We start from the raw sequence: 12,801 nt of genomic DNA on the forward strand, positions 1-12,801 counted from the left end.
GTACATATTATATTATTGGCTTTTCGCAAATATTAAAATTAATGCTATATGTATGCTAATGAATGTTGGAAAACTTTGCTGAATGAATATAGTTTCTTTTAGTTCTGCTATTAACAAAACTTAGAAATAGTAGTGTGATAAATATATCTTTTCTTGGACTGTTACATGGTGATGTAAAAAGCTTTTGTTCATGTAAATAACTCAGAGAATGGTAAAAAGATAATCAGGAAATTCTTCACATTCTTGGATTATCCTATCTGGATGAAGACAGGGGTAACGAACACCAGAACTCCAGGGAAAGGATTTATTGATCTCCGTTATCAGGGAGTGCTCCGACAAAAAGGAGCTACGAGGAAAAAAAAAAAGTAAATATATTGATTTACAGGTTGGAGGAGGGGTGATTTTGAATAACGCATGGAAGGTCTATGAATATACAACAGCTTGATGCGTTTAACGAAGAGTTTTCTGAGTTAGGGTGTGCTCTTGGCGGAATGCCAAGCACCCGGCCGTTGTAATCTTTTGCTTTATCATCTTTATTGTCTTTTATTAAACTTTTAAAAATCTACCAAAAAACTGAACCTCGTTTTTCACAGTATGCAAACAGCCTTTTTAAAGAGCCGCTCACACTGAGCGGCGCAGTGCCGTAGCAACCCGTGGCCCATGCACACTAGAGCAAGCCACTGTGGCTCCCGGCCCGCCCGGCCTCGCCCCATTTCCGCCCGCACCGGAAGCGCCATGCCCGCGGTGCCGCTCGCGGCCGCCGGGCGGCGCCACTTCCCGGAAGTAGCGTTCCGGAAGTGGCTGTTGCAGGGGCGGGGCGGAAGGAAGTGACGCGCATGCAGAGCCGCGGCGGGGCCGCCCCGCCATGTCGCGGAGCTGTGAGCAGCGGCCGCAGTTGTGAGTACGGGCGGGCCCGGGGAACCGGCTCGCAGGGACACCCCGCCAGGTACAGTCCCGCCGCTCCCCACCCTGCCGGCACCCGTGGGCGGAAACGGGAGGGCGGCGGCGGCGGCCCCGGCGGGGGGTGGCGGGAGGGCGTCGTCCTATTTCTTCCGATCCCATCCCAGTCCTCCCTCCCTCCCTTCCTCCCTTCCTCCCTTCCAGACCCGCCCCGCTCCACGTGCGGTGCCGTCTCCGGCTCGACGCCAGTTGTGTTTTGCTGTCAAAGGCTCTCGGTATTTGTTGTCACTGCGGCCTCTTCGCGGTGAGAGTGGGGTGTGCTGGGGGCAGCCGGGAAAGGGGGAGTGGGGATGCGAGGGGTACTGAACCTTTCACAGACGTGGAATTATTTCCGTTGGAAAAGCTCTTAAAGATTAGTAAGTCCAGCCATTCCCCCAGCACTGCCACATTCACCACTAACCCATGTCCCCAAGTGCCACATCCACTCAATTTTTTTTTTAACACTTCCACAGTTGATGACTCCACCTCTGCCTGGGGAAGCCTTTACCAGTGCTTGGCCGCCCTTTCCAAAAAGAAATTTCCCTACTATTCAACCTAAACCTGCTCTGGCACAGCTTGAGGCCATTCCCTCTGCTCCTGTCCCTTGTTCCTTGGGAGCAGAGCCCGACTCCCCGGCTGTCCCCTCCTGTCAGAGAGTTGTGCAGAGCCAGAAGGTCTCCCCGAGCCCCCCCCAGCTCCCGCAGCCACTCTTGGTGCTCCAGCCCCTTCCCCAGCTCTGTTCCCTTTTCTGAACTCCGTGGGTGGGTTTCCCTGCTCAGGTCCCTCATTCTGATCAAAGTACACACAGGTGGCTGTGCTGGGCTGTCCTGGCTGGAATGGTGCTGAGGGAATTCTCTGGGCTGCCCAGCTCTCCGTGGTTCTGTTCCTGCTTTACGCTGGGGAGCTCAGCAGGCCCAGCGGCTGCAGCCGTGCTTGGGCTCCTGATGCCTTTCCTGTCTCTCAGGAGTTCTCAGGGTGCTTTGTGTGTTCAGGGATGAGTTTTGGGTGATTTCTGAATCCTGGGGCTGCCTTGGGATCCAAGTTGGATGTTTTTGATGGTCACAGATTCTCCGAGAGGTTTTGTGGCTGGAGGAGGATCCTGTCATGGATCAGGAGAGCTGTGGTCAGTAGCAGAGCATAGGGAGCGTTTCCTGACAGCTTGCACACCCACAATTATCTGTACTCCAGGGAATATTCCACAGTGGATGAAAAGGGTTCCCAGAAGCAATTACCATCAAACAGTTGTTTTTCTGCTATTATTGAAAGCTTCTGGTTTAGGATAAAACCTCAGGTCATTAGAGATGGCTTGAACTGAAATTCTAGTCAGGATTCCTCCAAATTCAACATCAATTTCCTGATTTCCTTTAGATAATGATAATAATGATTATTGTATATTATTTAGATTATATGTTACTGTATGTCTATTATTATCATTACTATAATTATTTTATTACAATTTTCAGATAATCCATGGGGTGAATGCAGCTGTATAAAATAAATACGTATCAACTACAGCCAATTTATTTTACCTTGTCCCTAGTTGCACATTTCCAATTGACAGTAAAGTGTTAGTTTGCCACTTCCTGGATCCAACTGAACCTATTAAAATCAATTCTTTTGGTTCTCCGGAGTGGCCCATAGTCCCTGGTTGTTTATTTGTATTTGTAGATGAGAGTTGGGAGTGAAGGCAGATGGAAAAGTACCTCATTGTTCCTTCTGATGACTTTGCAGGAAAATTGAGCCACTCTGTCTCTTTGGTCTCTCCACTGATGCATTTTGTAATGGCACAGTCAGGATTTCTCTGGGAATCATGTGCTGGTGGTTGCACTGGATTTGGTGAATGAACTTATTTAGCAGAAATAAATACTCGTGCTTCCTAAAAATATTCCAAGGGTGTTTTTGTTAATGCAAGCATAAAGGACAGAAGATGAGTGTTTGAATACTCAGTATTTTGTGTTTTGTGCTGCTTACTGAGAGTAATGAACAGTGAGAGAAGTTTAGGCAGTAAAACTGGTGTGTCTGGTCAAGAAAACAGGAATTCTGGTGAACTGAAGGAAATGTAGATTATTCTTTTTATTTTTCTGTCTTGAAATAAGTAAGTTAAGAAATAAATCTTCCAGTTTCTTTCAGTTCTCTCTGCTTTCCTGCCTTCCTTAATGGCACATCCATAGGGAGATGTTGGTGTTGCCACACATTCACCAAAATGAAATCTCCTTTTTGGGTCCAAAAAATGTGATCTGGTTGACAGATCCCTCTGTGAATGTCACAGAATTTTATTTGATTATATTTATTGAATTTGATAATTTCTCTGGTGATGTTAAATAAGATTTCTACAAGCCCACCATTTTTTTTTAGTCTTCCATGAGCTCTTTTCCCTTAAGGTTTGTTCATGGATATGCCTTAGACCTTTCTAAAGTATCATAACAACACAATTATTTCTGAGAGTTCATGTATGAGACTTGAGGAGTTTTATTCTTACAGGGTTGGGAAGGGAAGTACAATGAAGAGGGGAAAGAAAACTCTGCTTCGGTAACTATGGGAGAAATCCCCACGGACAACCTGGCATGATAGAGATTTCCTATTGAGTTTTTTGTTTTTGTCTTTTTTAGGAAAAAAATGAACCTGTTCTTTAATCAAATTAATCTGACACCCTAAAAAGGGGATGCTGAGGGAGTTTTTTTCATTCTGCTTAAGAGATTCTTAAAGATGCATTAATTCAAGGAAGCAGGGATCTTGAAGACTGAAGCAAAACAACTTCTAAGTCTCCTCTTCATCACTCAAAAATGTATGGGGATGGTGTTTTATTTTATTCTGGTAACATGAAACTTCCTCATGGTTATTTCTTTGTATCACCTGGGAAAAGCTTTACGATGTGAAATTGTTGCAATGAAGCCTTTTCAACTTAGAGAGCTAAAAACATTTGCAGTGATCCTTTCCTCTGTTGTTTGAGTAAATCTGTGTGAATTCCACTTCTCAGTATCTCGTTGGACTTTTCTCTTGCCTATCCTTTAGCTTTTTGTCCTTCTCCAAACATGTAAGTACCTGATACTTGTTTCAAGTTAAAGAATGTTATTTCCCAGACAATTATAACTTTGGGGAATCTTGCTCTTTTTCATGGAGATGAAAAGCTACAGTTGCCTTCAAAAGCAGAATGATCTGAAATTCAGGCAAATGAGTTTTTTTACTGGTGCTTTTTGCCCCAATTTACTTTTAAGTTCCTGTTTGTAGCACAGTCAAAACCTATTTTTAAGTCTGTCAGGCTGAAGGTGAATGGTGATTCCAGGTGGAATGAGGAGGTCAATGCTGGAAACTGGCAGAGGAAAATATTGATGCAAAGTTATCTTCAGCTCATCTCTCCCTCTTTTTCTTGCTTCCTCTCCCTCTGATCTGCTCCCCCTCCTCTTGCCCAAAAGTTAGAAGTGTCCCCTTGCTTTGACAGGTGGAGGAATGAGCCTCTTTGGAGGTTTCTTCTGCCCCTTGATGTGAATTTGCAGCCCTAGTTAGTTGGGGCAGGTAACCGTTAAGTGCCTGTTTGTGTGTTCAGCAGTTCCACGTTTGTGGGACTTGCTGAAAATTCCCTCTGAATTTGCCTTTACTTCTTACATAGAAGCAAAATGAGGCTGTAGATCATGGAATTATGACAGAAGTGTTGAGAGATTCAAAGCACAGAGCAGACAAAGTGGTGTCCAGGAGCTGCTGCTGTTCCTCATTTGCATTGTCAGTAGTGTTGGGAGGTTTAAAGTGCTCCAAAAGTCTTATTTCTCTGCTTTAATTATGTTCAAACACAAAATATTTCTTTTTCCTCTTCGTTTAAGCAAAACTGTTTTCTGTCAGATTGTTGCCTGTCAGTGCTAGTCCATCTCAACTCTCGTGTCTGATTCCAAAGCATCCAATTCCATTTTGCTCCTAAGCCATCCAGTGACAGCTTCTATTAGGAGCCATGTGATATACTTCCCATATTTTAATTTTCAATACCTTTAAAACAAAAGTGTTGCAGAATTTCCTGCCCACTGCATTGATACCTCATGTAAAAATCTCCGTTTTCACACATTGTGACCAGAAATGAGGCATTGTACCAAAATACTAGGTGTGGGAATTAATTCCAAGGTCACAGCAAGGAAAGCTCTGTGTGCCTGATTCCTTTGTGTGTTGGGCAGACAACACAGTAGTGGGGTGTTTGTGTCAGTCCCCAGAGGAATGGGATCCCCAGCAGCAACTGCCCAACTTTGGGAGTGAAGAGCATTCCTGTGACTTCCCACTTGATGGGAAAAGGCAAAGGTTGGCTGACTCCTGAGCAGACACAGTGGTGGGATGCAGGGACTGAGCTCTCCCAGGCACTGCTCCAAGCTGAATCAGGAGCCCGAAAAGACAGAAAAAATGCTGGTTTCAAAACTACCTGACAGAAAGAAGAACACAGCACTGATGTCATTGAGATGGGACTGGGAACTACTCCCGTGTGTGTATTCCCAAGGCATTTATTGACATAGGAAGTCGATGGGATGGAGCTGGTGCTCATGGTGACTCCAGGTGGAGTTGGCAGCTCTGCCTTTTAATTGCTCTGGATTTGCTGTCAGGAAACAACTTCCAATGATTTAGTCTCTTCTTTCCAGTGAGGGCAGCTCTGTTTGCCCACACATGTCTCTGCAGTGCTTTGGGCAGTAGATTGTTCTGCTCAGAGTCCAGGAATTTTTGCAGAAGAGCCTGCTTTGGGCAAACTCCCTTGGAGTGGGAAAGGTTTTGTCTTGCCATGGACTCAAAAAATCTTGGCATTTGGAGCAGTCACAACTGACTTATGTTTTGACAAGATCTGTCTGTCTCTTGGTGAGTTCTTCCCTTCACCTGCAAGAAATCTCTGTTTCCTCTCCAGATATCCCTGGTGCTGTTTCCATATGTTCCTCCTTGGTTTTGAAGCCTTTTCCTTCCCAGACTTAGACTTCTGTTCTCAAAAATGTTTATAACTCAGTAGCCTTTGAGGGTTTTCCATCTCTTTGAGGATGAACCACCTCTGTGGTCTGTATCTGCCTCAAAAATGCTGGGCAGCTGTGATGGAGGCACAGGAGCCACCTGTTCCACAAGATAAATGCATTCTGCTTCTAAATTCCTTTGTTGTGTCTGAAGTAATTTCTGCTTCCATCTTGCTGTGCAGCTATTCTCCCTGTATTTTCCTGAAGTGTTCCTGAAATTCATAGTTCATATCGCTCAGGAAGGATATAAATGTAACAGGGAGATGGGAAAGGGAAAAATAAGGCTTCTCTGGGAAATCGGGAGGTAGTGGCTTCTGTTTCATAATGAAAGGTCCCATAAGGGGAAGAATAGGTAATGTGAGGTGTTTCCTTGGGTCTTTTAACTTATTTTTAATCTGAAAAAAATGTCATTTCTTGCTACTCTGGGGTGTAGAAGTTGGACACTATTTTCAGATAGTCTGAAGTGGTCTGAAATAGAAACTTACGTAGGTCAGTAGGAAGCTCCTGAAGATTAGCTCAGGTGTTTCCCCGGAGTTAATCTGCTTCAGCCCTGGGTGTAGAGTTCACTGATGCTCGTGAATTAAAGTACCTCTGCTTGTTCACTTACACTGCCTTTCATTTTTCTCTCTTTTCCCTTTTCTTTGTTAAGCATTACAGGCTGTATGTACCGAGTCATTCAGACAACGGGACCAGATGGAAAAAACCTTCTGAAATTGCTTCCCATTTCTAAAACTTCTGGAAGCTTTATGCCAATTGTTCAGTCTCCAGCCATGCCAAATAATTCTAATGCAAATGTTTCTAGCCCAGTCCATCTTACTCTTAAGACACACCTTGGCAATACTACTGCACCTTCATCTGTTAAGATACCTATTTTTCAGCCTCCTAATCCTGGAAGAATTATTCTTACGCGAACATTAGACAAGCAGGAAAGTGCTAGGGCAGGTTCTGAAAAGGAAAGCTTGATTTCAAGTGCAGCTGCCAATGCCCAGAGCAGCTGTGTGCCCATGGATGGAGTGTCCTTGCAGAACATCGCCATCACGAGCTCCTCTCACCAGAGCAGCACAACCTACATGATGGTGAACACCAAACCAGTGACTGTCAAGTCTCCAGTGCTGCCCTCTGGACACCACCTCCAGATTCCAGCTGATGCAGAAGTGAAATCTGTCCCAGCGTCTCTTTTGCCACCTGCAATACAGCAAAAAATCCTGGCAGCTGCAGCCACCAATGTGTCTGGAGGGGCCGACAGTACAAAAACGCCGACGGTGATTTACGTGTCACCTGTGAACACAGTGAAAACTTCCCAAGTCCTGCCCAAGCGCTTGCAGAGCTTTTGCCCCAAACCTGCCCCCGAAGTTTCAAAGACGCTGATTGTGACAGCTGCCCAAAAGGGGTCTGGTTCTTCTCCTGAGCCAGTCACATCCGAGGGACAGCAGTGCCAGCAAACTCCTATGAAATGGATCGTGCAAGAAACTGCCCCGCTCTCAGCAGCTTGTCTTATCCCTGTAAAGTCTTCGAATAATGTGGCTTCCAAGATCTTGAAAACTTTGTCAGACACAAAGAATGTAGAAGTTAATCCTGCAAATATTTTGCCGCTCTGTTCTAATGGTCCTGGTGGAAACCAAACCAAAATCACACCTTTAAAAGATAATGCTCTGGTCATGTACAATGGGAAGGTCTATCTATTGACCAAAAGAGGCTCTGATGTACTGTCAACCCAGGATGAAAAACAAACATACTCTGATGGTTTACTTAAAAAGGAGACACCCAAGCAAATTGATTCTACTGAAGTCAATAAAATAAGCAGTAAAGTGGTGAATCTAGTGTTGTCAAAAAGCAAAGGAGTGGTGCTGTCTAAGAAAGACCTAAAACCATGTATAGTCTCCAAAAATTCATCACCAGTTGGCTTAAGAAATGACTTAAAATCCACACCTGCAGCTCTGCTGACAGCAAGTGCTAATCAGCAGGATCCCACTATGATCCAGAGACAGAGTTTGCCCTTCACCAAGAGCATTTCTTGCAGTGGAGTGATCCCAGTTCCAGCAGTAGGGATGCAGGAAAGTGTGTGGCAAAATGGCAAAGACATGAGTCATTCCCCAAGAGCAGCAGGGGCTATGTTACCTCAGGCTAAGCAGGAATGTGCTGTCAGTGAAGACTGGCCAAAGGTAATAAATCATAAACATGCCACCTCAGTGTCTGATCAGTGGTTCTTTGGTTCTGGTTTTAGGTGGATAAAATGGCTCTTGATGAGTTCGCACATTTTTATAACTAGGTATCCTGGAAATGCTGCTCCAAGGTTGGTTCTAGTCAATAAATTGCCTTTTTCCCAATAATTTTGCACTGTGCAAGTGAGAAATGCATAGAAAAGAAAAGGGCAGAGGAAAGGTGGCTTTTGATTTCCTCCCAGGACAAATGGTCAGCAATAACTGAACTCCAGGGAGGCTGTTCGTGGTTTGGGCTCTTAGATGTTGATGCCACATGCTCATGGCACAACTTTAGGGCTGTAGGGTTGATGTAGGGTAGAGAAGGACAAGTTTGTGGCTTCACAAGAGGAAAATAAGTTGGAAAAGCAGAGTTTGTCCTCCAGAGACAGCTCTGGTGTGGCACTGTTGGCTCCAGGCTCTGCTTGCTGTGTTTCCTTCCTCCCCTGCCCTGGTGGGGAGGGTCCACCTCCTTCACTCCTGTGTCAGGCAGAAGGAACTCTTGAGATCCGTAATAGCTGCATTGACATATTCTTTTAAGATCATAATGTTGAAAATACGTTAAAAATTGTAAGCCTCCAATGCCCAAGCACCCCATTCAGGATTGGAGGTCATGTTTTTAGTAGCTCCAGAGCCAGGATGAATTTGTCTCCGGAGAAAAAATAATTCTGAAATTTGTTTATGTTGTCTAGGCAGAACAGAAATGTCAGCTGAGTGTATTTTTGCAAATTTTAGACATTTAATTGTTGCAACAGACTGTAAGACCTAGTTTTTTGATTGTCATCTGAAAAATGGTTGAAATACCATTTATTTTCTTTAGTGTACTCTGGTGCCAAGTGTCAGCATTTGCTTTAACCTTGGTGAGAAGTAGCTCAACAAATTTGGTGTTCTTGTCCCTAAATTTGCAAACCTCTGGATTGCAGAGTAACGACACTACCTGCTCTTCCCTCTTCTTTCTTTGGTATTTTGAAGGGGTAGAACAAGTGATTCTTTTGTTGGTTCTTTTATTTCTGTGGTTGCTGGTTGGCTGGGATGTTTCTGGGTGTTCCACAATGTACTTGGGGTGTTAAATAACAAGTGTTAGACCTATGATAATTTGCATATAATTTATCAAAATTGGCTTATCTGTGTTAAATATTACGTGTGTTAAATGTAGCTCTTGAAGAATGGCAGACAAAATAAATGTTCACCTGTCTTTCTAGCACCTATTTTTTGTATATTAATATATTTTGTCTTTTTATATTTATATATATAGAAAGAGAGAGAAAGTGAGAGAGTGATTGATGGCTCTCTCACTGTTTCTGTATTTCAGATCCAGTGTGAAAAGATGGATTCACTGGGAAAGGTTACTCAAATCAAACACCAAGAGCACCCACACTGGAGACAATACTTGGAATTAAGGAAAAAATTTGGTCTCTTTAAGGAAGAGAGAGTTTACCTTATGAGAATACCATTAAACGCCTTCTGTGAGAATCCAGAAGAAAGGGTTTGTTCCACTGACAGCTTGGAAAGGAAAAATGATTCTTGCAGTTCATCCTCATTGGATATGGAAATAATGAGTCATCGTCAGGAATGTGTTAAAGAGGAAAAGGTATCTGGGATTTTTCAGTGCTAAACACACTCAGAAAACAGCGTATGTTTAGTCAGTACAGAGCTGAGGGTGTTCGGAGCCTCCTACTTCTGGATTCACCAGGAGACTCAGGGGTTGTTGGGATCTCTGTGAGAATTGTTCCTAGAACTAGTTTAAAATTTCTGTATGACTTGAGCACCCTCTAGGAATTTTTATCCTCGTTTTTGGGTTCTGCTGGAGGAAACTTGAACAACAAATGCTTTTGAGAAGACTGTCCCTATTACTGTGGTGATGGTCCTAGTTGGAATAGGGCCCAGACCTTGGGATCCTGATTTATATTTAAGCCTCTGCAGATGGTTATGTTTGTCTAGAGGGTTTGTTAAAAGAAATTTACTTGTGGATCTGTCCAATCTTTAGAATTGCAAATAATATAAACGTACAAATATAAACTTTGTCAATGGTTGGGTATTTCTGGAAGGAAGAACTTCATGTTAATGCATGGAAAGGATTTTATCCATCCAAATATTTCCATTCAGCTACATTCTCAGGTTTTACTAATTTTGTGCTAATAATTGAGCAGATCCGTGGCTGCTCTTAACATTAACAACATTAATGTTAACATTAACAAACATTAACCCATCCCTTAGAAGTGTCCAACGCCAGGTTGGATGGATCTTGGAGCAACCAGGTCTCGTGGAAGGTGTCCTTGCCCATGGAAGGAGGTGGAATGGAATGGGATTCAAGGTCTCTTCCAACTCAAACTAGGGTGTGATTCCCTGATTCACACCCAATAATAAAACATCTGTGAGGAATTTAGTCTGATAGGACATTTACTCCTCAGATTGAGGTTGTGGAAATGTAGACATGAAGAATTCTGCTACTGAATTTTCCCACCAAATTAGAAAGTTTTTGTCTGTAGTAGTGTTAACTTAACAGCCACAGGAGATGACGGATGTGCCCAGGAAAGGCAGGCGTGCAGTGTTGGCTAAGGAAGGAATTCAGTGTTCCGGAATTGTTAACTGGGAATCTTTGCTAGAAAAACATCAAACACAGAAATAATGCTTGTTCCTTTGCTGAAAGAAACTTCTTCCAGGCAATAATTTTAGAAAGCTTACAACAAATAACTCATAATTTGTGCTTAGAGAACTTGGTGTTATAATGTAGCTGATGCTGAGTTTAACAGAAGTGGATTTTGTTTGTTTCTAATTGTGCAGATCATTGTGGATCTGGAAGAGGATTTGATTAGGAAAAGGAGAACAAAATCCTCACCTTTGTCAGACAGTGGCAAGAGGAGGAGAACTTCGATCAAATCAGCCACAAGTCCCGATTTAGAAATCACCAGCTCGAGTTCCAGTGCACTTAACAGGAGTGTTTCACCTCCACCAGCCTCACCACAGCCAAGTGTTCCCACTGGCTCTGTCGGAGTGTCCCAAGGGAGGGACTCGGAGCAGGACATATTCCCCCAGTACAGTAACACTACCCACCCAGAGATTTCTGTTTTAGTGACTTCTGTAGAGGGTACTTCCATTCTGGAAGGCTCTTTCCGAGATGATGCTTTCCCTGTGGCTCCCCCGGACCTGGATGAGACGATAAGAGATGAAAAAATCAAGCGACTGAAGCAGCTGCTGCGGGAGCGGGAGGCAGCGCTGGAGGAAATGCGCCGGGAAATGCAGCAGAGCTGAGACACCTGCCCTGGGGATCCCAGCCTCCTGCATCACCTCTTCATGACTTCAATAGGAAATCCCTTGCTTAAATTAATATTTCTGGTAGATGGAAGAACTAGATGAAGTTTTTGTGTATTTAGAGAACTGTAGGTCTTTGTTAAATGCCAGAAATAAGAGACTTGGACCATCAATTCTACTTCTGGGACATGATCCAAGAGCACGGACAAAGGGCATTTTTACCAGCCTATTTCCCATATTTTGAATCGAGGGGGTTCTGTATTAGTCTTAGCAAATAAACTTTCCCCTTTCGAATTCCATGGCCTGGCTCTTAGAATCCCAGTGCAAATTGCAAACCCTAGTTGTAAATACTTCTTTGTTTATTTTTCTCATGTGCATGAGAACTTTGATGAATTCCTGAGAACTGTCAATTTTCAGAAGAGGTCAACAGTCAGTGATTAATAAATGTTATTTAAAGGATCTGGGAATTAGACTTCAGACAGTAACAATGCAGATATTTATACAAAACCTCTTGCAGATGTGAAGACAGAGGCAGGAGGAGCCCTGTGACAGTTGTTTGGATTCATGGCTCTCCCTGTCATTATTGTGAGCCTTTATAAGGCCATGGCCAGCTGTGCAATGTGGAAATTCTCTTGTGGGGTTGTTTTGGTAGGGTGGGATGTATTTTTTTTAACAATTCTGTTAATAATAATTTCTTGATGCTAAAAGACTTCTTTATCCCTGAGTGATATCTTTAACAATCCTCAGTGAGTGTCTTTTAATTTGTTGTTGTTTGAACATGTCTCTTGCCACCTTCAGTAACGGTACCTTAGTTTGCCTTGTAGGAGGGGATGTGCCCTCAGACTGTCTTTGCATCCTAATTTTTATAGAACTTTGTGTGTATTTTCCCACCATGCTCTGTTGTGTGTATAGGGTTGCCTTTCCTTGTCCTCTGTTCTCTGTATCTTTGATCCTTGCAGGTTCCTTCTGCAGTTTTCAGTTTCCCTTCCACAATTAATAACTTTTTTTTGCCAGCAGAGTTTGTCATTGTTTTGTTCACTGGCTGAGCTCTGGTGCAGATTTATGTTCACGAGAGGCTGGTTTCTTCTGTCCTTGCTTTTGTTTTTATTCTTATCTTGTTTAATTTGTTTAAGCAAATTTTTGTCTGTGGGGTTTTCATTTGTTATCCCATGGGTGCCCAGTTTATCTATAGGGTTTTGATGGAGGATGGATGTCTCTTGGAGAGCTTAGTCCCATATTTCTTATTTATATAAGTTTTGACAGTGGGAAAAATTCCAGTGGATTGGAGAGACAGGAGAGGTTTTTACAAGGGAAGAAAGAGGAAGTTCCTGCTCTGAAGAATCACAGAATCAGAGATTTGGGGTGTAAGGAACCTTAAAGTTAATCTCATTCTACCCTCTGCCATGGGCAGAGACACCTCCCACTAGCCCAGATGGCTCTAAGCCCCA

General features: G+C 43.4%; 1 protein-coding gene across 3 annotated transcripts; it reads left to right on the forward strand.

The window, feature by feature from the left end:
• Nucleotides 1-801: 801 nt before the first annotated feature.
• LRIF1 (ligand dependent nuclear receptor interacting factor 1) lies at nt 802-12,369 on the forward strand. 3 transcript variants are annotated; one of them, XM_014891970.2, is made up of 4 exons: nt 802-946; nt 6,553-8,065; nt 9,414-9,692; nt 10,886-12,369. In XM_014891970.2, exons 1-4 carry the CDS (start codon nt 837-839, stop codon nt 11,351-11,353), a joined length of 2,370 nt encoding a protein of 789 aa, XP_014747456.2. In that variant the 5' UTR covers nt 802-836; the 3' UTR covers nt 11,354-12,369. The 3 variants fall into 3 exon arrangements, with proteins under 3 accessions (XP_014747456.2, XP_088036705.1, XP_088036704.1); XM_088180578.1 differs by having other exon boundaries at nt 828-897; XM_088180579.1 differs by lacking the exon at nt 9,414-9,692 and having other exon boundaries at nt 803-946; nt 10,886-12,062.
• Nucleotides 12,370-12,801: the final 432 nt, after the last annotated feature.

The sequence above is a fragment of the Sturnus vulgaris genome, chromosome 29 (assembly GCF_052056855.1).
Source record: "Sturnus vulgaris isolate bStuVul1 chromosome 29, bStuVul1.hap1, whole genome shotgun sequence".
NCBI classification, from domain to species: Eukaryota; Metazoa; Chordata; class Aves; order Passeriformes; family Sturnidae; genus Sturnus; species Sturnus vulgaris.